Raw genomic sequence first — 25,671 nt, forward strand, 5'->3', positions numbered from 1 at the left:
CTTAAGGACAGGAAAAATATTTCTCGTGGCTCTTCTCGGTAATACGAGTACATTCCAAGATCACTTCCCACATCATGAATATACCGGGGAGTCAGAAAATCTGTGACTGCTCTTATTTTCTCTGGATTGGGGTGCACACCATCGTCATTAACTAGCTACCGCAAGATTTTTATTCGTTGGGTGACATAGAGGCACTTTTATGGATACTTGCAGAGGCCTGCTGTCTGAGCCACTTTGTTGTGATTGTCAGGCAGCGTAGATGTTCTTCAAATGTCTTCGAAAAAATGATGATGTTATCCAGGTAGCAAAGATGTTGAAACAGGTTATCTATGGTATGTTAAAAGGTGTCTGGAGCACTACTTAATCCAAATGGCATAATTTTAAACTCACAGAGGCCATCACAAGTTATGAAGATAGTTTTTTTCCTGGTCAGCTTTGCAAACCTTTGTTTGCCAGTAGCCTGGCTCTATATCCGTAGTTGAGAAATACTTAGTCTTTCATCAATGCACGGCTGTGGGTAGACACCTTTTTTGTGATTTTGTTCAGCCATTGGTAGTCGACATAGAAATGTCATATGCTGTCCTTTTCTTCACAAGGACCAGATAGGAGGACCAAGGACACTCTGACAGTTCAATGATATCATCGTTCAGCACCTTCTTCATTTCCTTCCAAATTGTCTCTTATTCAGCTGATGACACACTACACACACACTAGATGATTGGTGGATGATCTGCAGTGATGATACGGTGCTGTACCATGGGCAGCTTTTTCTGTCTTTTCTCCACTCTAAATTTGAAAGCAGATAGGCTAATACTCACCAATGTTGTTCCTTGACCAGGCTAGATAATATTGACAGTTCATAGTAGATTCCTCCATTGTATTGTCTGCAGTGGTAGTGGAGCAAGATTCTTGGTTTGGTTAATCATACAAGTATACATTTAGCGATGACTTGTGTCTGCCCATGACATTAGTGATCCATTTGTATTTACCCCAATCCAATCTTGATGATCCCATGCCCTCTGTGGTCATAATTCATAAAAATTGGATCAATTTGGGAACACAATGTCTTGGCACATCAGCTTAAGGCAGGTACAACTCCAATGGTCCTCTAGAGATCCTGATTACTCAGCATGTCAACAGATTGTCAGGAAAGCCTGAAGAATTAAAAGCTTTGTAGTTTGACTGAACATCTAAATAGACCACTGGAACTTATTGTTGACAGCAAGATAACATCTTCAACAGCAAACACACATCCAGAGCAGTCTTTGTTATGTGTGCTTATTGGAATATCTTCATCAATCTGGAGCTGTGATCTTCCGCAGTCTGTGAGTGTTTGTGACATCTGCAAACAATATTAAGAACACATTCTATCTAAACCACAAATTCGAAGCACTTTTTCTGTCATTGATAGTTATTCTTGGAGTATGTGGTCCCATCAGCTGGGCATATTTCCCATTTGTTACGTTCAGTACAATGAATTTCATCTCACAGAATAGTCTTCTTTAGCTGGTGATGATAAGGCTCCAGAGTTGACATGCACCTTGGTAGGTTGACTGTCAGTGGTGATGTTAATGAGATTTCCAGTTCTGGTAACTATCTTCAATAGGGGATTTTCATCTGTGGCAGCCTCACCTCCAAATGTGGGTGCCTCATTTAGTTTTCCTGCTAAAGATCGACACACCACCTCCCCAACATTCTCTATTTCGTTGTAATATATGGGGCCAACATTCATGGCCGCTATCTCTTGCTTACTCTGTCTGACAGTTCTGTTTGCCATAAACTGCTGTATATATCTTCTCTTATTACCTTACATATGAGAAAGACAGAGTCACGATGGTCTTCCGCAACTGCCATAGGAACCACATTCAGGAGTCAGTCACACTTCTTTCATCCGACTCTTTTTCTCTTGCATTTAGTTCATGTGCTGGCATTGCTGGAGCAATCTCTCAATTATTTTGACATCATTTACCAGAAGAACTTGGAACATCTCTCCTGTGACTTCTTTTGTCAAATGTAAGATTTTATTGTCTTCTGTCTGTTGTGGCATGCCTACTCGTCGAATATGGGGTGCGTAGGAAACCCACTTTCTTGGATCGCTAGACAACAATTCAAGCAAATCATTTTAATGAATTTTTATTACAGTAAGATAAATGACAATACTTAACTTTGAGAATTTACAACGCTGTGTCACAAGCAATGGGCAACAGACAAAATAAGAAAATCTGTTCAGTATACACAACTCCTAATACAAGTGAAACAATACAGCTGCTGTAGACCTCATAGAACAGCTACTCTTCAACTCGACCACGGCCATATGGCATGGCGTGTATGTTCTCTTTGCGCAACCGAGCACACTGGACTTGCATTCGATAAAATGACAGTTCAGTCCCGTGTCCGGTCATCATGACTTAGGTTTTTCGTGATTTCCCTAAATCGCTCCAGGCAAATGCCGGGATGGTTCCTTTGAAAGGGCCCGACCGACGTCCTTCCCCGTCCTTCCCTAATCCAATGAGACCAATGACCTCGCTGTTTGGTCTCTTCCCCCCAAAACAACCCAACCCTTCTCTTTGCCTAGAGGCCACTGCTGTCTTGGTGTCATCCTAGAGAGGGTTCGGTCAGCGTACTATTGGCTGACATCTTCTTCAAAGCCCTCTGTGCTGTACTGTTCCTGACCGTCGTGCCAGCACTTGTCTTTTACTCCAGAACACTGTTACTCTGATTCACAATGTGATATAGAGCCAAAATATTCCTTGTGTAAGATCGTGTTGTTTTCCCATTGTGTTGGATCCTGTTCTTCATTTGTTCTTCCACCAAGTGGACTTGCAGCTGATTGTCAGCAAATGGTTTCTTCATTGTCAGCAAATGGTTTCTTCAGTTCAACTGGGAATTTGTCCCAGCTAACTACCTTCCCCTTGTTGTTCTCGAACCAGTGTTGGGCTGTGCTGTCCAAGCATAAGTACACATTTGCTGAACACATCATGACATCACACATGTTGTATTTGGTGACTCAGTCAATTCCTTCAGCAATTTCATTGGGTCCTAACCATTATTTTTGCAAAACACTTATGGATGCCTGACATGTAGCTGAATTGCTGCTATTTTGGAACCCATTGTTTTCCTGAATATATGGACCTTGGAAACAATGTATGCTTGTATCCCAGTTTGCATCTCTGTAGGAGACAGCTTTTCATTGTTGAATTGAAGCCCTGGTTAAGTACCCAGCATTTCAACTAAACGTGTCATCTCATAACAACTAACAAGTCTAAATCCAATAGCAGGTTTTTCAATGAAGTTCAACACTTAACACTGAAAGCAAGTTTATTACAAACACCAGTGTACAGATAGAAGAGACCTGGACTAGTGGACAATGTGTGCTGCTATTTATACAAACATTGAATATCCCAGAATATAAAAATGTAAGAAATTTGGAGAACCTTCAAGAAATGATAAAAAGTATATAGAAAATAATTGCTGGTGGTTGGGTTTGAACTGGGGACCTGCATCACACCTATTATGCCACTTTGGATACAGCTAACCTCATGAGTGTCTCTCCGTGTAATGTGTTCGATTATGATGAGACTGGTGTCAGTAATGATCCAGGAAAATCGTTTGTGATTGGTAGATATGGTATGAAGTGCCCTGAAAATATATGCAGCCATTCTAAGTCTGCAACGATATTATTATCTGTGGGTCAGCTGCAGGTGACTTCTCCCTCCATGTGTCATATACAGAGGTGAGCACATTCAGAACCTTTGGATAGAAAATGGCCGTAAAGACCATTATTACGGCAACAAATTGTGTTGTACTGCTGGGAGTTGACATAGTCATACTTACATGGGTGGAGTTACATGGCAAAATTTATGGACTGGATGCATAGATGGAAAATGAAATATCATCAACTGTCAGAAGGGCAGAGTATGAAGCATTTGACTAATGCAGCAGAATCTTATCAAGAAACCTCTCACAAACTCCAAAGAAACTCCTGTCATATGTAAAGACTGTGAGTGGCATCAAAGTGAATATCCAGACACTTATGGATGGCTCAGGAACTTTAGTAAGGGTAACAAAGCAAAAGCTGAGGTGCTCAACTACATTTTCAAATATTCCTTTGCTTAGGAAAATACATGATTACTGTCCCCAATTTAATTTTTGCACCACAACAATAACACGTGATAGAGCTATTAGTGTCAGTTGAATTTAGAAACAACTAGAATTGCTAAAATTGAACGAGGCCTCATTGCCCAAAGGACTCCCTATCAGATTTTGTGCAGAAATCGTAGCTTACTTAACAGACCCATAGATCCCTCACTGGTTGGAATAAAACATAGGTCAAACTGATCTGCAAGGAGTGTTGCAAATATAACTCACGTAATTATTGTCCAATATCATTGATATCCATCTGTTGTAGAATCTTAGAACATATTCTGAGCTAAGATGTAAGGAGATATCCCAAACAGAACGACTTCCTTCATGGTGAGCACAATGGATTTAAAAAACAATCAGTCATGTAAAACTCAACTCCCACTCTTCTCACATGATAGCCTGAAAGCTGTGAATCAAGGAAAGTGGGCAGATAAAATGTTCCGTAACTTCTGAAAAGGATTTCACTCAGTACCACAGCATCACTACTTAATGAAAGTATGATCACGGGGTTATCAAACAAAGTGTGTGACTAGGTTGAGGATTTCATGGGCAGGAGTATGCAGCATGTTATCTTGGATAGAGAGTCATCAACGACTTTAGAAGTAGTCAAGTGTGTTCCAGGCAAGTGTGTGTTGTGACCCTTTCTGCTCATGTTGTATATTAATGAGACCTGGCACTCAGTGTTAATAGTAATCTCAGTCTTGATGCATTTACTTATAATGATGTATTAGCAAGCTGAAAACAGTTACGTGGATGTTCAAACAGATCTTGATAAGATTTCAAAGAGATGCAAACCTTGGCAGCTTGCTTTAAAGTTTCAGGAATGCAACATTTGTCCTTCACAAAATGCAAAAACGTAGTACTGTGTGGGGAATATGAAAGATGATTATACATAGCCTCAGTTGTAGCAGAGCTGGTGACAGACTTTCCTTCATTGGTAGAATGCTAGGAAAGTGCAGTTGATCGACAAAGGAGACTACTTGCAAAATACCTCTGCAACAGATGTGTGGGTCACATACTAATTGGGACTAACAAGTGATACTGAATATCTAAAAAGGAGGGCAGTGTGTACACCGACACAAGTGTTTGAGTCATGGGAGAGCATCACAGGAATTCTGGAAAACTTGAACTGGCAGACCCTTAAATGTAGACATCAATCATCCCACAAAGGCCAACTGCCAAAGTGAGGAATCTGGGAATATGCTACAGCAATCTTCATATCACTCCTCTATGGACAGCAAATACAAGATGTGACTGAGTACAGTAACCACAGAAGCATTTAAGCATTCTTTATTATGAATGGAATAGGAAGAAATTCAAATATGTGGAGCAATGGGAAGTACAATCTGTCATACAGCCCACAGTGGTTTCCAGAGGATGGATGTAGATGTATGGTTCCTTGTACAACACTGTGCTAATTTTTCCCCATATTCTTATTGATATCATAATATGTTACATAGTCACGTTAGTTTTTATCATTATCATTATAGCTTTTATGACTGACATTTGGTTTATAAATGGTGAAAATTTTGTGATTTGTGTTTGACAGATTTTATCAACTGATATCCAAGACAGAAGGCTCCAGTTGTTGTTGTTGTTGTTGTTGTTGTTGATTTTGATTTTGGAGGTGATGGTGGTGGTTGTGGTGGTTATCATCTTCAGTCCAAAGACTGGTTTGATGCATCTCTCCCTACTGGTCTGCCCTGTGCAAACTCTTCATCTCTGCATAACTACTACAATTCTACCAGTAAATAATTTCCAACCTGTTTACTGTTGTCTAGCCTTCCTCTACCTATACAGTTTTTACCTCCTCACCCCCTTCTTCTCCCAATTCCCTCCCTAAAACCTGCCAAATTGATTATTCCTTGATGCCTCAGTATATGCCCTATCAACCACCTCTTGTGTTAGTCAATTACTTAATTCCCCAATTCCATTCAATACCTCCCCATTGGTTATTTGATCAATCTGTCTAATCTTCAGCATTCTCCTGTAGAATCACATTTGAGAAGCTTCTATTTTATTCGTGTCTGAACTGTTTATCATTCAGATTTAATTTTTGTACAAGGCAATATTCCATGCCTTCAGAAAAAGACTTCCTAACACTGCCTTATGTGATGTGCCAAAACATTGTGTTCCTATGTTCATCCAGTGACATGGTGAATAATGATTGCAGTGGGCATGGGATCATCGAGATTGGATAGGGGTAATTGGAAATGTGCCATCCAGGTAGATGAATCACATTTCAGGTTACACCGGTCTACATCTACATCTATTCTGCAAACCATCATGAAGTGCATGGCAGAGGGTACGTCACATTGTACAAGTTATTAGGGTTTCTTCCCATTCCATTCATGTATGGAGCGCAGGAAGGATAATTGTTTGAATTCCTATATGTGTGCAGTAATCATTGTAATCTTATCTTCTTGATCCCTATGTGAGTGATGTGTAGGGGGTTGTAGTATATTTCTAGAGTCATCATTTAAAGCTGGTTCTTGAAACTTTATTAGGAGACTTTCGCGGAATAGTTTACGTCTATCTTCAAAAATCTGCAAGTTCAGTTTCTTCAGTATCTCTTTGGTTCTCCCACGGATCAAACAAACCTGTGACCATTCATGCTGCCCTTCTCTGTATTAATTCAATATCCCCTGTTAGTACTATTTGTAATATTGCAAACTTGAGCAATTTGAGTGATTTGTAAGTAATCTCCTTTGTAGACTGATTGAACTTCCCCAGTATTCTACCAATAAACCAAAGTGTACCACCTGTGTTACCCATGACTGAACACATGTGATCATTCCATTTCATATCCCTACAAAGTGTTAGATACTGGTATTTTTATGAGTTGGCCGCTTGCAGCAGTGACTCATTGATATTATAGTCATAGGATACTATGTTGTTGTTTTTTCCATTTTGTGAAGTGCACAGTTTGACATTTCTGAACATTTAAAGTAAGTTGCCAGTCTTTGCACCACTTTGAAATCTTATCAAGATCTGACATTACTTCATTATAGATTACTACGTCATCTGTAAAAAGTCTGAGGTTTCTATTAGTATTGTCTGCTAGGTCATTTATATACAACACGAACAGCAAGGATCGCAACACACTTCCATGGTGCAGACCTGCAGTTACTTCTACATTTGACGGTGACTGTCCATCCAAGATAACATGCTGCATCCTTCCTACCAAAAAGTCCTCAATCCAGTCACAAATTTCACTTGATATCTCCTATGATTGTACTTTTGACAAAAGGGGTAGGTGTGGTACTGAGTCAAATGCTTTTTGGAAATCAAGAAATACTGCATCTACCCGATTGCCTGGATCCAAAGGTTTCAATATGTCATATGGAAAAAAGTGGAAGTTGAGTTTCACGTGATTGATGTTTTCGGAATCTGTGCTGGTTGGCATTCTGTTCAAAGTACCTCTTTATGTTTGAACTCAGAATATGTTATGAGTTTCTATAATAAAACAATGCCAAGGATACTGGATGGTAGTTTTGTGGATCACTCCAACCACCCTTCTTGTAGATAGGCGTGACCTGTGATTTTTTCCAAGAACTGGGCAAGGTTTTTAATTCAAGGGTTCTACAGTAGATTACAGTTAGAAGAGGAGCTAACTCAGATGTAAATTCAGTATAGAATATAACAGGGATTCCATCGGGCCATGGAGCTTTGTTCAACTTTAACATTTTAGCTGTTTCTCAATACCACTGACACTAATATCGATTTCTTTTCAGTGGTATGAGAATTAAATTGGAGTAGCTCTCCTCATTTTCCCTTTGTAAAGGAATATTTGAAAACAGAGTTAAGCATTTCAGTTTTTGCTTTGGTACCCTCAGTTTCAGTTTCTATCTCATGCATTAGGGTCTGTACACTAACTTTGGTGCCACTAGCAGCCTTTACATACAACTGGAATTCGTTTGTTTTGTAAAATATCATTTGACAATATTCTACAACAGTAGTCATTGAAGGCTTTGAGCATTGCTCTCTTGGCAGCCAAATGTGTTTCATCCAACATCTTTCTATTTATAGCCCTTCATTTTGTTTTATACATATTATGCAGTAATCTCCATTTCTTTAGAAGTTTCTTTGCAGTAACTGTATACCATGGAGGTTCCCTCCCATTGTGAACTGTTGTACCAGGTATATATCTGTCCAGTGCATGGTCAACTGTTCTTTTAAACTTGAGCCATATTTCTTTTGCATGCTCCTGCCCTGTGCTGAAAGTTTCAAGTTGCTCATTGAGATAATACACTACTGATTTTCTATCTAGTTTACTCAACATATATGTCTTTCTGCTTGTTTTATTTGTCGTTTGCACTTTGGTAATCGTTGTTTCCACAAATGTGTCACGGTTACTTATACCAGTTTCGATTTTGACATCTGCAAAGAGGTCAGGTCTATTTGTTGTCATTAGATCCAGTATATTTCCATCATGAGTGGAGTTCGTAACTATCTGTTCTAGGTAGTTTTCAGAGAAGGCATTTAGTAATGTTACACAGGATGTCTTATCATGCCCACCACCAACAAAACTGTAATTTTCCCAATTAATTGTTGGATGATTAAAGTCTCCACCAATGATTGCGATATGATTGGGGAACTTATGTACAAGTGAACCGAGGTTTCCTCTTAAGTTTTTGGTTATATCAAGGGATGCTTCGGGTGGGTGATAGAAGGATCCAATTATCATTTTATGCCCCCCCCCCCCCCCCCCCCCCCCCGTTACAGAGTCTTGCCCAAACAATCTCATATGCAGCTTCAATTTTCACCTCAATGGGTTCAAATTCTTGTCTACTGTGACAAATACACCACCTCCATTTCCCATTTGCCTACACTTTCAATATATACTTAAATTTTCCCCAAAAATCTTGCTGCTATCAATTTCAGGTTTCAGCCATCTTTCTGTATGAGGTCAACAGTCATGTCTCGAAATGCTGTCATCCAGCTGCTCGAAATATGCACCGCAATACACATGTCAACCAGTGCTGTGGGAGACATCTACCTGGGCCACCTTGGGACCTGTGATAGTAATCAAAGACACCATGACAGGTGTGGGCTATATGAACACTGTCGTGTACCGCCTGCATAACTTCACGGTTGATGTCTTCCCCAACTGCAGTGGCATATTCCAGCAGGATAACTGTCCATGTCATAAGGCCGGAATCATGCTGTGGTGGTTTGAGGAGCATGACAGTGAAGTCATGTTGATGTCTTGGCCAACAAATGTGATAGATCTGAACCTGACAGAACACATCTGGGAAGTTATCAGGCACAAGTTCTGTGCCCACAAACTATTGACCTGTAATTTACGGGAAATGTGCATAGCCATCTGGTGCCACTTACCTCTGAAAACCAACGAAGGACTTTTTTACTGCATGCCATGCAGAATCACTACTGTATTGCATTCCAAAAGTGAACCAACTCCCTCTCTCACTCTCACAACATTTACTCAGGAGCAAGTACTTCATTCAGAGAATGATAAGTAAATATTTTGTCTTATACATAATCTAAAATTTTGGTTTTGAACCATAAGTTTACAGAAAACAGGCATAGTTTTAACATCCTCAGAAGGGTTGCAGTAACTGATACCTGAGGAGCGAATACAGAGGAAGAAGTGTTAGGGGTGTTAAAATTATTAAGAATAAAATACATTGTGTGACCAAAAAGTGAAGCATTCAGAGGCGGAAGAGGAAACAAAACTTATCAGCATGACGTTGCACTCCTTCTGACCTGGAGGTATGCACTTATTCGACTGGGTAGGGTATCATAAAGCCATTGTATCTTCTCCTGAGGCAAACTGGTCTACACCTGTTGTAACTAGTCCTTGATACCCTGGATACTGGCACTGAGACAGAGTTGACTTATTGTTTCAACATTAGTAGAATGGGAACTGTCTCAAGATCACCATCATACTGACTGACAGTGGTCATCCATGGCAGTGCACAACTGTGAATTGTTGCTGCACAAAATGGCTGAACACATTGCGATGTCATTCATGAGCAGTCTGTGCATCCCAGTTGTGGCACCACTCCAAATGCAGCTATTTTTGATGTGGCGTTAACAACTGCCTACACAAGGGATGGTAATTGCCTATCCCGGCTGCTAGCCTATGACTAATGGTGCAGGGTAACACAGAATGTTGCATGGAGTCCATTACTTGTTCCTGGATAGAGTATGTAGATGTGAAGGGGTTATGATGTGCCTAGTGCACAATATGTCAATCCTCCCTTGCAGTAATCAGACATGCTCGACTGGAACCTTGACAATGAGTATGCCTTCCCTCACATTCCCGTGAAGTCTAACATCAAGCCACTGTCACATCCGTATGCCCTGCAAATCGGGATGTTGCACAATTGAACCTGACAGCCAAGTGGACACACACATTGAGGTCACTTTCAAACTCTGTCAATCGCTGATAACACTGTCTCACATGAGTATGCAACATTTCCATGTTCTTTATAGTGATTACTCCACATATGATGCTATTCACAGCCCTTGTATAATCTATTAGGCATGGTGACCACAGTAATGTACCCTGATGGGCATTTTACCCATCACAGAGAATTGCAACTCTCGATCATTTACATTCCACTGATGTGTGTACGAAGTTACATTTAAATCCCACCATGTCTCTGGGTGCTTTCTGTCAGGCAGTGTACAATTCTGACCATTAAAATTGAAACACTAGAAAGTATAACTGATTACAAAATTTTAATTGTTTGTAAATCATATAGAAGGAAGAATAAATCATGGTAAGTGTTTTTTGGGTATGCGAGGTGGCAAATTCAGTACATAGATCGCTCTAACTTGACTGGACATTGAGTCTTATTGAGCTTGCGGGACAGATACAATTAAATTGTTCTGTGCTACTTTATCTGTGTGGTATAGTTTATCATAGTGGCTGCTGAGTTGTGGTGTCCTAGTCTCATGGCAACCCACAACGAGATGTTTACAGTGGGAGAGAGATCTGGAGAGTGTGCTGGCCAGGGCAATAAACACCCTCTGTATTGAGGTAGCAACATTATTTTGTTGCATTTTCTTGTTGTCCCAAAATATCAGATATGTAATGGCTGCTCTCCAGATTACCTCCTTTGTGTACGACTGTTGACTGTGGTGTGTACCCAGTGGCACCTTATACCATAGTGCCAGATGCTGGGCCTGTATAATGATTATGAATGTAATTGGCACCATTCATTTTCCTCAGAGCTCCCACACATGATCCATCATGATGTTGTATGCAGAACTGGCTCATCTGAAAAGATGGTGTGGTGCCACTCCTGTGTTCATTGGTATCATTAAGTGCACAACCGTCAGATTTCTCTCTCTGCTGCCACATCAAGGGAATCCTCAATAATTGTCACCATGCTGACAGTCTACAGTGCTGCTGACGGCGTTGCGCTCTCTGTGTGGATACTCGTCTCGATTCAAACGAGCCCACTTCCTGACTCGAGGTATGTGACACGGTCATATGATTCTTTACAGCTGGGTAAACAACATATTTGTACTCTTGGGTGCTGGCTGCATGGAGCTGTTACATCCTGCATGACATTCAGTATGGCTCTCCTGAATTCATCGATTACATATTCACACGGTGGAAGTTGTGGTATCCCGGCAAACGTGAGCAGCAAAATTGCAGAACAATAAACTGCGGTCTCATAGGCCACGAGCCCCCCGTTGTTGAACTCCTACACATGTTGGTAGATATTTCTACTTCTTACTCATTGCATAACATTATCTCCTCACAAACCAACAACATTCAATTGTGATTTATGAATGAGAAACCCACCGCATAATCTTAATCGAATACAGCTAACCGGCAATGGTTTACAACCACTAAATATGTACAGAAATTGGACATACTTCTCAATCTGGGGTATCCCCGTGAACTATGTCAGCACACAAAGGTTGGTTGATTCTTGGGACTTTGCCCACTTTAAAGGTAATGGAACTCAAAATTGTAGTAGATCATATAGAATATGAATGAAGAAACTCCATCATTTTTGGTTTTTAGGGTTTTAAAAAAGTACACAATAAAATTTCTAAAGTCCAGAATATGCAACTTTTTTGCTATCACGTGTGAGATTATGAACTTCTTTTCTGAACTCCCAGTTTGTGAAAGGGCACAGACAGTTATTGATCATGTGTAAAACATGCTGATCATAAATCACTTCCAACATATTTGAATGTCTGACGTCGAATCTTGTTTATTGTTATTGTAAATGAAACCTTGATTGGGTACTGAAATCGCATACAACAAAAGGGTCAGTTTGTTAGGATCATTCGGGTACGGGGTATAAGAAAGATCTCTCCAGCTGCTGGATCTGTGAGAGTAGTGGCCAGCAGTGTAAATATGAAATGAAAGACTTAGATGGAATAGAATCCATAAAAAGCGGGAAGGGTAGGATGTAGTGCAAGAAAGGAAAAGAGAATGGATAGTAAAGGTTAAACTTTGTGAAGAGAGGCAAAGGTCCAAGTAGGAGGGGAAACTAGAAGAGTAGTAGAGAAGATAATGGTGACAACCAATGAAAATAAACATGTAGCAGAAATCAAGCATGCCTTGTAGTTCTAGGCTGGGAGAAGTAATGATTAGACTGCCCAAAATGTGTAGCGGAAACAGAAGTACAATTTTTTCCTCACCAGTATGCACTATTTCTTTGAGCTCATTCCTGACAACTGAAAAATTCATTATACTAAAGTCATTAGTGTGTGATAATATTACTTAGATATGATTTATATAGGAGTGCTCTCCCGAGTTTTGTGATGGATACCATCATGAAGGTGCACACAGCTTTGTAAAGAAGAGAATTTGAAGGGCAGTAGGCAGTAACCAGAAGTTTTATTAAGATGCTGCACTTTGAACCACCAACAGTGATGTACTCTGAGTCAAACAGAGATAATTGTGAACATTATGGATCACTTATCAGGGCATATCTTTTAAAAGAGAACATGGATGGTGGGCTCTTGACCTGGTCAGTGATGAATTACAGAAGCTGTATCCGTATGCATCTTGTAAGAATACTCCTGGTTTCAAATATTGTTGATAGAAACAAAATGTGCCATACAAGTAATTCATTAACTATAGCCCTATTAACTATAAAACTTTATTACAGTATACAGTGCAGCAAGCAGATAATGGAAATATTCATTGTAAGAGCCATTTCAATTTTACCCTTTTGTCAAATGTAATAATGAATGTACATGTCAAAGTTTCCACATTGAGACTGTTGAACTTTCTGAATCTCTGCCCCCAGAAAAATAGGAATGTAAAACAATGGGTAATTTTTACAATGTAATAGCTTCAGTAACATAGCTCCACTAGGTAAATAAATGATTTTAGTCTTTGTTAGAAGCTGCAAGTAGATTCTGTGTGATGATGTATGTTAAGAATTAAGGCCTTTTTTATGGGCAGGCTATCAGCCTGATTTACTAATGTTTCTTCCTTTTTTTTTCAGTTGGCACAAATACAACTTGCAGTGGCAACTACTGGGTCATTATCAGATCAAGACAGTTTGCTCGTACTGCAAGAACAGATGACTCATCTTATCGCATTGACTAAAGAAAACATGACTCAACTCAGAAATAAAAGTAGTGATACAGTTCAAAATGATAACAGTGAAAATGAGGTAAGAAGAATTTCCTTGTAATGGAGCAGAGGGAGAGAGAGAGAGAGAGAGAGAGAGAGAGAGAGAGAGAGAGAGAGAGAGAGAGAGAAATGATTTTTAGCGTACAACTGTAAAGGACTGAGCGGATAATTCAAAACCTGATTGTATAAGAGCTATGATGACTGACCATTAAAGAAACCACAAATTGGGAATAAAAATGATGAATAAAACATGAGAACTGTAATGATGATGATCAGACAATAATAAATAGTTCATCATAATTACTCTCAATAAAACATTTTGGGTGAGAATTTGAATTATTTAAAAACATTTAAATTACATTTAATACATTAACCACCCTCTGAACCTGAGGTAATGTTTGTTAAGCCAAGATGCTGGACTCAGGCAGGAGGATGATGGTTCAAATCCTTTTTCAGCCACCCAGATTTAGGTTTTGCATCACTAATGCAAATACTGGGATTGTACCTTTGAGAAAGACACACTTAATTCCTGTCCTACAGCCTTCCCTAATCTGAACTTCAGTTCTGTTCCCAATGACCTTGTTGTCAGTAGGACATTAAAGTGTAAAATTCTTCCCTTCCTTAATTTTCTTCATTTTTGCATGTCCTTGTTCAGTTTCTTTGTTCAGCTTACAGTACGTCTCCCACTCCCAATTTTCTGTATAAGGACACTGTTCTTTTATTACTGACAATTTCCACACCATTCACATTATTCAGTCTCTCCCCTGCTCCTTTTTTCTCATAGTCATCTATCTTTATCACACTTTCTTACTTTTTCCTCATACATTCATCTATTCAGTTTGTTCTTTCTCACTTTCAGATCACCTTTCCTTCCTGCACAAAGTGAGATGATATGTTGACAAGACATTGAACTCATATTATGAGGATCAGGGTTCAAATCTCCAGCTGACCTTCCAGATTACAGTTTCCATGTTTCTACAAATTGATTAAGATGAATTTTGGAGTGGTTCCTTTGAAAAAGACTTGAGTGATTTTCTTCCTCACCTTTGTACTGTAGGATTATATACTCAATTTCAAATGGCGTCACTGTCAACAAGATGTTGAATCCTACTCTTATTTCCATTTTCAGTGTGGCTTAGTGACCAAGTGCCTAATTATTGGACTACGGATCCAAAAGTATGGGGTTTGATCCTCAGTCGGTTACAGAATTTATCTGACAATTCTGACAATTATTGCTTGTTCCACATCAGGCATTGATTTTTATATGTATAAAATGCTGAACTGCTTTATCATTCAGTGTCCATATTATATCATACATCCCTTTATAACTAGCTGGTTAAGCCAGCTGACATGCCAGGAGGAGGCAAGATCATAGCAGTTTCAATAAAACTTTGCGTATTATAGTACTTTGCTGTTCAAACCACCTTTCAGGTTGAGGACAGCTTTACTGTTATGAGACCACATCTGTAGTTTCAGTTGCTCCACTTTTGTTACAATGATGTGTGTGCCATCTGAAACAGAATCACAAAATTTTAAAATTTATTTCATAACTACAAAACTAAAGACCCGTACAATATGTTCTTTTCAAGTTTACAGACATGATATTTTTATGCATTGTGGTGTTATCCTAATCAGCATGGATTAAACTGTTTGTGGTTTCTGAAGTCTAACTTTCATAAAATATTTCCTGGTTACAGGAGGAAAATATCGATTGCACTTTAAACATTTCAATTGTCGTTTAAATGCAGTGAGGGAGAATATTTATGAATTTCAAAGTAGTCATAATCTATAAAAAATTAAGAAAGTTGTATTGAGTTAAGTGATTCATGAAGGGAGCTTAACTGTATATCTCTGTATTGTCCTTCAGTTTCTGCACAAATGTTATTGTTTATTTTGTATTATAGCAGGCTGCTTTGTATTATCAGTTTACTACAGTAATAAGCACACTGATCAAAAAATTAGTCACCTCTAGAGTAATCCATTCAAGCATCAGATAATACCATATAATTCTGCCCCAGGATTGACAACCACCTGGATTCATTTTGGAAGTGCATTCACGTGGTTGTGCAGGCACTTTCTGCCCAGGTTAAGCCACTCTCTGAGGATATGATCATGCTATTCCCACAAATTGCGGTGTTCGTTACACGATCATTTAGTAATCGCGAAAGTGTTACAGAGATGATAGATAAACTCCAGTGGAAGACTCTGCAGGAGAGACGCTCAGTAGCTCGGTACGGGCTTTTGTTAAAGTTTCGAGAACATACCTTCACCGAAGAGTCAGTCAAGCAGTATATTGCTCCCTCCTACGTATATCTCGCGAAGAGACCATGAGGATAAAATCAGAGAGATTAGAGCCCACACAGAAGCATACCAACAATCATCCTTCTTTCCACGAACAATATGAGACTGGAATAGAAGGGAGAACCGATAGAGGTACTCAGGGTACCCTCCGCCACACACCGTCAGGTGGCTTGCAGAGTATGGATGTAGATGTAGATGTAGACGTAGACGCTAATGTCCGCATTTTATCTGCTGTTCAAACATGTCACACAGAAGTCAGGAGATTTTACAGGCAAATCGAGATGTAATAGGGTGGGAGAGTGTTAAAAAAAAACGAGTCACGTATTCTTCTCGCCCACAATGAACTTCACTGTTGAAACTTCCTGGCAGATTAAAACTGTGTGCCAGACGGAGACTCGAACTCGGGACCTTTGCCTTTCATGGGCAAGAAGTAAAGCTGTGAGGATGGGGTGTGAATCGTGCTTGGGTAGCTCAGATGGTAGAGCACTTGCCTGCGAAAGGCAAAGGTCTGGAGTTCGAGTCTCGGTCTTGCACACAATTTTAATCTGCCAGGAAGTTTCATATCAGTGCACACTCTGCTGCAGAGTGAAAATCTCATTCTAGAAACTTCACTGTTGTCAACTTTATGTGCCTGTGTTAGCAATGGCATCTTGCTAGGTGACAAATTCCAAATGTTTATTGTGTGGGGTCCCTGTCACAATGTTGTCTTGCTAACTGTTGGGGAGGGACTTTGCATCATTGCCTGCAGCAATTGTTGTCGGGTTTGGAAGCAATTTTGACTCACAAGCCGTGAAACACTTCTCTAGTCCCTTTCAGTCAAGATCTTGTTCCGGCCACAATTCTGATTTCATATTTTGTGGCCAGTCCACCACATAACACCAACAGATCCAGTAACTTCACACACCATACGGTCATGGGCATGGCCAAACACATTCAGTTCTTTTTATCTCTCTTGCCACATCCTTACATTTACCCATGTTTATGTACAATGTGTGCCTGAAACATAAATGCCTCACTGATTGCTTTTGCCTCATGTTCATGTAAAGGCAGTGCATGTGCTGTTGAGCATGTGACTCGATCACTGCGCCATCTCTAAAGGCTTGACGATTCGTCAGAGTGTGCGCACTGGGATGACTAATTGTTTGTCCTGTGATCTTAAATAATTGTGTAAAATTTGTTTGTTAAAGAGTTTATCTGAACCACAAAACTTTCATTTCAGGATTGGAACAGTTCCAGTCAGAACTCATCTGAAACAACATTTAATGAAATTAAGGTATGTTTGACTTCCTATTGCAAAACTTAATCATTTGCCACTATTATCGCACTAATATGAACACCCAACTAATATGGCTTAGGATCATGTTTAACATTAGAAGCAGTTAAAATCCTCCTGGGGATTAAGTATTTTTCCAATGCAGACTGCAGTAGCTCTATGATATTCACATTTAACTGTTGCGGGTACTAAATAAGACATGTTATTTCATGTTCACACGCATCAAATCAAGCTTCAACCTTTCCAGTCTTGCAAATAGGAGCATTATTATTTTGGGAGATTAAGTTTACTGTGCAGGAACAATATATGTTTCACTGAGTGAACATTGTCATACTAAATTCATGTTTCACAGCTGAAAGGAAGAATGTAAAAGTGGACTTGGCAGACCACATCCTATGTTTACATTGGTCAGTATGCTGTACTCCATGCACCATTAAAGTTTCTGCATTGTATTCTATTGGTCTCCATTGGGTTTGGCAGAATAGCTCTTCCATAGGTGTTTTGTTTATGCAGGTCCTATCATTTGGTTTTCATTGACACCGTCATCTGTAGATATCAGTTAATTTCAGCAATCACTTTCATTGCAGTGAGTTTCTTGGCAGCTCAGGATATTTCCAGTGCACGTTATTGTAGAAGGATACAACAAAATACAATATCAATGTAATGCAGATAAGTCAGAAAACAAGCTCTGAAAATGCAATGTTTGTACTCGGTGTTTCATACCGTTTTGTCAAATGTGTGGGTCCAGAGGCACCCACAGGTTTTTGTATCAGTAGGGGTAAAATGTTTTCCCCATAAATGTGATTTAGAAATTTTGAAAACTTGTCATCTGTTCATCATTTTCTCCCATTGGTTTGTGCAGTGCACTTTTAGCATCTGGACAATGTTATAAACATAAACAAGCTAACAGTAAAACTGTAGTAAAATCTGTTTTTACATTCCCATTTTTTTACATTTCCTTGCCATTTACATTATTTTTGGTCAGTATCATTGTAAGTCATATTCTCTCAGTTATTTGTTTTCCTCCCATTAAAAATTTCGTATGGAGAACATTTCCCATATTTTGCACTTTTGAACCATAAGCTTCAGCATTGATTTTTACATCAAGATCTGTGGATTTTACATCGTATTCCTGCTCATGCACAACCTATAGAATAATGCCTAACATAAAACTGTACATTTTATTTCAGAATATAAATAATTTTGGGTTTGAAAAGAACTATTGGTGGCATTTTTAGAGCTCTTTCAAAATGTTTCCTTATTTTATCACCTCTAAACAGCTGTAAATCATCAAAAATGGCATTTCAGTTGGTTTTCCCTTTTGAAGGCAAGTCAAGAAATACAACTTAGTGTGATTAGTTTGTAATAATTTTGCAAAATTCTCATTGAGGAGTTCTTCTACACTCTTATTGTGTTTTGTTACAATATCAACAAAATTACTTGACTTTTCAGCTGCATCTTTATGCCATTTAGAATTAAAATTTTTGAAATTGGTGAATGGATGGCATATTAATGCATTGTGTTGCCATTTGTTGTACATGGCAGGAAAAACACACACAACTTACTAAGTGCACCTCTAAATGCTTTAGAATGAAACAAACTGTAGATATAATGACAGCCAGTCCAAACAAAATTTTTCCTTTTCACCATCTATGTCATTCATGAAGTTATAGTTCTTGTCTGGTTGCCGGTAGACTGAATAAAATTTTATGCTTTAGGGAATTGTCAACCTCTTTTTTTTTCTGATGCAGTTTCCAACACCAGAAAATCTGGACAGGAGACTACGATCCTTTCCGTCAGAGCACTTAAAACCAGCAGAGGCACTGGCTAGTTCTGTATTTTCTCTGTCAGTACAATTACTCAGATTTTTAATAGATATATTTCAGATCAACTCACCCTTTTCTAGTGATATTTCATCACAGATGTATATTTTTTTAAATCCCTTACTTCCATTTTTGGTTAGCATTCATTTATAAAGTACAAAAAATTTACGAATATCAGTCCTTTTTTTCACTCTATTCAGTATGCGTTGACACCTCACTATACACAAAATTCTAAATAAATCACATTCAGGCATCACTACTCACTTAAACTCATTGTTGACTATGGAAAAATTGACAGATCTCTTTATTAACTGCTGGCATCACTCTCGCACCGTACTGGTCTGTTGAGGCTGAGACGTTAATGATCAAATGTGGTACTTATTTGCTGTAGTGGTTATTAAATTAATTAAATGAAGGATGTTCTATGACTGCAAATGAGTGCCACATACTGTTAGATTGCATAGCTTAGCAATAGTTCCAATTAGAACAAATTCCTACTTTAGCTGGGAAGTACCGATCAGCAGCCACACCATACAAAGCAACACCCCTTCCGCAAATGAAAAGAAGTATAACTCAATATAATGCTTTAAATTAGTGCTGGACAATTGTTACCAATTATTTGGATTTAAAGGTTGATTTGGTTGATTCTGTTTTGTCATGCAGCTGTTTTGTTACAGTGATTGCTTTTTGAGGTTTATGGAGATGTGCACATGTAGTTACGTTGGAACTGGAAGGTTGACTTTTTCTTTCCCTAGGAAGGAAAAATTTCTGAGATCGAACTATCACCATGGATATCCTTAATGGAAGAAGTATTTAAGTGCATTAAGGATGGGAAAGATCCACCACGATTTAATAACAAAATGCTGAGGAAACAGAGATAGTTGTATTTTCACTTAAAAAATGAACACACAAGTGTTGACAGGCAAAAGTTAGGAATTCCTGGATCTATAACAAAATCGATACATGAAACATACAACTACATCCATCATCATTCATATATACTGTGTTAGCAGGAGATCTTGCTGAGGACCAACGGAAATTCTGGTCCTATGTAAAATCGCTATCAAGTCAAAGACTTCTATCCAGTCATTCCTTGACCAGTCTACAGAGTGCATTCCATAAGTAATACAACCAATTTTTTTCTGATGCGATGGTACACCACAGCTTGTTGTAACCAGCTGGGCTAAGTGGAGGGGGATGTTAGCTTCAAAACGCTCTTTGTCTCATTCGGCTACAAGCTGCCGGAGAGTCAGGACATGCGTTTCCGTCAACTCCGTTTGAGCTTATGTAACATGGCACAATGGATCATTCTGTAGAGCAACGGTATGCTATCAAATTTTGCGTTAAACTTGGGAAGTCCACCACTGAAACATTTCCATTACTTCAGCATACCTTTGGAAATGATGCTTGTCCAAATCACAAGTTTTCCGATGGCACAAGTCATTCATGGAGGGCAGAGAGGAGATCACCGACGAACCTCTCAGTGGACGGCCATCAACTGCACGAGTCGACGAAAATGTGACGCATGTGCACAATTGTTTGAACTCTGACAGATGGCTGAGCCTTCAATTAATAGCACAAATTCTAAACATGTCAAAAACAACCATTTTCTGCATTGTGACCGAAGATTTGAACATGAGAAAGGTGTGTGCCAAACTCATCCCAAAAGTGTTGACCGAGGAACACAAGCACATGCGAGTGCTTCAGTGCTGAGAAATGTTGGAAATGTGTGAAAATGATCCTCATTTTTTAAACTCAGTTATCACTGGTAATGAGTCGTGGATTTTTAAGTACGACCCTGAGACAAAAAGGGAGAGTTCAGAGTGGCACACCCCATCGTTGTCCCGTCCCAAGAAGGCACTCATGAGTAAGTCCAGGATCAAAACCATACTGATTGTCTTCTTTGACGTCAGAGGCATTGTCCACCACAAATTCATACCTACCGGGACTACAGTGAACTCAGCTTTCTACTTGGAAGTGCTCAAAAGACTGAAAAGGAGGGTCTCGCACTGCCGAAGCTATATCAAGGACACGTGGAAAGTTCACCACGAGAATGCAAGTCACAGAGCCTTTATTGTCAATGACTTCCTGGCCAGGACCAAGACCCCATTGGCTCCCCAGCCTCCCTACTGTCCTGACCTGGCTCCCACTGACATTTTTTTGTTTCCTTGGTTAAAAGGAGTCATGAAAGGAAACATTGGGACGCTATTGAAAGCATCCAGGCGCATGTTACATCAGCTCTAAAGGACATTCCGGAAAAGGCATTCCAGGATGCCTTCCAGGCATGGAAACACCGCGTCCAGAAGTGTATCAATGCAAGAGAGTGCTATTTTGAAAATTTTTGATTATTTGTATGAATATATTCAGTGAATGATTTTTTATGAATTTGGTCACACTACTTGTGGAACGCACCTTGTATGTGGCAAAAGAAGACAGCAAAAGGAAAGCTGAAGTTTCAGATTTTGCATTAAAAATCCACACAGGAGGATCATGTAGATACACCGTTATTTGACGATTGCAAAGATGATAGTATTGAGTACATAAAAATAGGAATGCCGTATTGACCCCTTACCTACCTCACATTTATTGTGAATCTCTTGCTCAGTGCAAAGTTCCAAACGAGTGGACATAAGCACAGGTGACTCCTGTGTAAAAGTAGTGTGAAAGATTGGATCCGCAAAACTACAGACCAATATCCTTAAAAACTTTGGTTTGCTGCAGAATTCTTGAGCGTATTATAAGATTGCATCAAGCTTCCATCCACAAATCAGCAAGGATCAAGAAAGTATTACTCATCTGTGGTTCAGCTTGCCCCTTTTCTCACACAATTTCCAGGAACCATGGATGAAAGGTAACATGCTGATTCCATATTCCTAGATTTCCAGGATGTGTTTGACACAATGACCTATTGTAGACTATTAACAAAGGCCTGAGTGTATGGAACAGGTTCTCAGATCTGTGAGTGGCTTGAAGACTTTGTAAGTAATGGAACCTTAGATGATGTCTTGGATAGTGATTGTTCATCAGAGACAAGGGTACAATCCTGAGTGCCCCAAAGAAGTGTGGTACGACTGCTGTTATTCTCTATATACATAGATGTCTGACAGGCGGGGTAAGCAAGCAGTCTGCAGCTGTTTGCTGGTGATTCTGTGATGTATGGGAAGGTGTAGTCTTTGGCTGACTATAGGAGAATACAAGATGACTTAGACAAATATGTAGTTGGTGTAGCAGCAGCAGAAGTGTGCTGCTTGATACAGTCAAATCAAATAAATATGTAGGTATAACAATGCAGAGCAATATGAAATGGAATGAGCACGTAATTCAGTATATGAAATGGAATGGGCACGTAATTCAGTAGTAGGGAAGGCAAATGATCAGCTTCGGTTTATTGGGACAATTTTATGAAAGTGTATCTCATTTATGAAGGAGAATTTGTACATGACACTAGTTCATCCCATTTTTGAGTACCGTTACAGTGTCTGAAACATCCACCATGACAGATTGAAGGAAGACATCAAAGAAATTTAGGAGCTGCTAGATTTGTTACTGGTAGGTTCGATGAACAAGCTTGTACTACAGAGGTGCTTCATGAACTCAAGTGGGAATCCCTGGAGGGAGGATGACATTTTCTTCATGAAACAATATTCAGGAAATTTAGAGAACCAGCTTTGTGACTGACTGCAAAATGATTCTACTTCTGCAATGTATATCTCATGTAGGAATCCAAAGGATAAGATAAGAGAAATTAGGGCTCATAAGGAGATGTAATTTTTCCCCTCACTCCATTTGTGAGTGGAACAGAAAAGACAATGACTAGTAGTGGTATAAGGTGCCCCCTGTCATACAACATATGGTGGGCTGTGTATTGGAAGCACTGCACCAAATATCTATGAAAAGGACACGTGCAAAATTGTTTTTGGGGATGGCGATCTTTGATCTTGGTTCCTATTTCAGCTAGGAACATGGGATAAAAAGTTTTTGATTTAACCCAGACCAGCAGCCATTTGTACAGCCATTCGAATATCTGTCTCTCAGTACCTAAGTTACAGTATATTAAACAACATTTGAACAGCAAAAGCGAAGTTGGCGCCTAGGCAAATTGTGCGAATCAATTACTTCGTTTTCCAAAAGATTTTAATTGTGCTGAAATTAATGTTCAGCTAATAGCACCATTTTTGTGTGCACCATTCCGATTTTTTTTACAGAAATGGTCACCCTCGTTCAGATTTTATGTGCAAGAAACAGTCATCCTTAAATAACTCTGGACTAGAGCAATTCAGATTTGGTCCACTGGTTATTGGATATTGCTATAAGATAAGTTTTAACTGTTTGAAAAAGTCTTGCTTTGTTTGGATTTTACATGCCAAAAAGCAAGTTTTTCTGGGAGGTTTTTTAAGTACACCGCTTCTATACTTTAAATTTTTACTAATTTGTTCACACTACTCATGGGGGTAGATAAATGGATAAAGTCAAAATGAAATTTACTTTATCCAATAATCTTTATCTGTGGGGTCTTGCTCACTCGTCTTATATATGGTGTGTAAAGGATGCTGCGTTCTTGGAATGCTATACAACAATTCAAGCAAATAACATTAATAGTTTTATTCCAATAAAGCAGATTTGACAGTACTTAACTTGAATGTACTACATGTTGTCGCAAGTGGTGGGTGACAGCAATATAATTGAGAGTCCTTGGTTATATGAAATGCTCCTGCATGTTTGACACACAGCTTGTGGATCACTAATAACTGTTCTCTTAGCAGTCTCTGGTAGGCTGTGCTAATACTCTGTGAATCTGTCGACTAATGTCCGGCGGAGGCTGGCAGGAGCGGCGCTTATATTCACTTCTTGCAGAGGTCGCTGCTGTCGTGGTGTGGTCCTTGTCAGCAGGCTATTGGCTGACATCGCCTCACTGCCTTCTTTGGTCTTCCGTTCTTCCTCTTTGTTCCGGTGCTTGTGGTTAGGCCAGAACATTTCTCCCCCTCAAAACGATGTACCATCATTGTGTAGGGAGTGCGACCACGGCAATAGATGCAGGAGTGTGGGTGCAACATCAGGCCGGAGGCTGTGGCTGCAGGGTACATAAAACATCTGGCCGTACCCTGCTATCTGGTGTGCGCTCTGGTGGAAACGGCCCCCGGAAAACGACCAGAAGGGTATGCATCCACCTCCTGCTGCCGTGAACCAGATGAAGAAGGTGGCGACTGCTGCAGTGTGTGCGTGTTCAGCTCGCATCAGTAGGATGAGAGGAAGCAGAAGAGGTGAAAGCTCCGTTTCCATGACGTCATCCCACTATGTCGTGATTGCACCTCTCTCTCGGCTGCTGTAGCTGCACTGCACTCTTGACCCCTGAATCTGGGGGAAGAGAGACTGAAAGATCATTGTGTACATGACAGAGGCGAAGCTGATTTTGATGGCGGTGCTGCAAACCAACTGGACCTGAAAGAAGATACATGCAAGTGCCAAGTCAACAGATGATCTTGCCTCACCTCCACTGTTTGCTGCTACTAAAAACCCCGTAAAAGACAATATCATGCAGTGCAAAGCGATACTTGCAGCCTTCCTTTGCCGCCGGATGCTGAGGAGGGTGGAGAAGTGTCCGATGGCGGCAGCCGTGAAGCAATTCCGCTGGAGATGGTCCATCTCATGGGTGTGAACGATATGAGGCGAGATGCAGTTGCAGTGCTTGATCCCAGGTGTGTGCGGAGCGAAGTTTGGCTATCTGCTGCTTGAAGGTTCTGACAGAATGTTCCGCTTTGCTGTTTGACTGTAGATGGAATGGTGCACTAGTTAGACACTGTATGCCATTGCGTTCACAGAATGTTTCAAATTCATTTGATGTGAACTGAGGGCCGTTGTCTGACACTATTATTTCAGGTAAACCTTCTAGGTAAAAAATTGATGACAACACCTAAATTGTGCTATGTGACGTTGTCGAGTTCATTGGCACAGCAAAAGGAAACTTGCTATATGAGTCAACCACAATCAACCAATGAGTATTCCAAAAAGGTCCCGCAAAGTCTGTGTGCACACATTGCCATGGCGATTGCGATTGAGGCCAAGTAGAGAATTTTTGTGGCGGAGCGGACTGATTTTCTGCACGTGCGTGACACTGTGATGTCGTCTGTTCTATTTGGGCGTCCATATCCTGCCAAGTACAGTGTCGACGTGCTAACTGTTTCGTATGAACAATCCCCCAGTGTCCTTGGCGAAGTTGATTTGATTTGATTTGATTTTGACAGGGAAGCTAAAACAGCTTAAGTCTAACCCGCCACTGCCCGCACCGAAACCGAGTTTATTGTGCGGTATTGCTTCCTGTATATCTAGTAAAGCCAACCAATGCCCTTAAATAATGCAAGGAGTCCCTTTACCAGTTTTTTGTTAGACAGTATTTCTTCAGGTCTAGTTGTCCTGAAGATTCTGTATCTTTTGCTCTCTAGTGCCATGCATTCGAAGATTAGGTGTGATGCAGTTTCTTCACCCTCATCACAGATCCTACATTTAGAGTCTTCTTCCATTATACTCATTGTGTGTAGGTGTTTTTTGAAATT

General features: G+C 39.8%; 1 protein-coding gene across 3 annotated transcripts in view; it reads left to right on the forward strand.

Annotated features, from left to right (window-relative positions):
- LOC126471424 (zinc finger CCCH-type with G patch domain-containing protein) overlaps positions 1-25,671 on the forward strand; it is a 176,790-nt gene that overhangs the window by 12,663 nt on the left and 138,456 nt on the right. Inside the window, exons 2-4 of one of the 3 annotated variants that reach the window (XM_050099566.1) lie at positions 11,345-11,591; positions 13,593-13,763; positions 17,244-17,297. In XM_050099566.1, coding sequence (XP_049955523.1) covers positions 13,671-13,763; positions 17,244-17,297 — 147 coding nt within the window. In that variant the 5' untranslated portion in view covers positions 11,345-11,591; positions 13,593-13,670. The remainder of the gene's footprint in view (positions 1-11,344; positions 11,592-13,592; positions 13,764-17,243; positions 17,298-25,671) is intronic. The other 2 variants (XM_050099564.1, XM_050099565.1) reach the window with 2 other exon arrangements.

Source organism: Schistocerca serialis, chromosome 3, assembly GCF_023864345.2.
Source record: "Schistocerca serialis cubense isolate TAMUIC-IGC-003099 chromosome 3, iqSchSeri2.2, whole genome shotgun sequence".
Classification (NCBI taxonomy): domain Eukaryota; kingdom Metazoa; phylum Arthropoda; class Insecta; order Orthoptera; family Acrididae; genus Schistocerca; species Schistocerca serialis.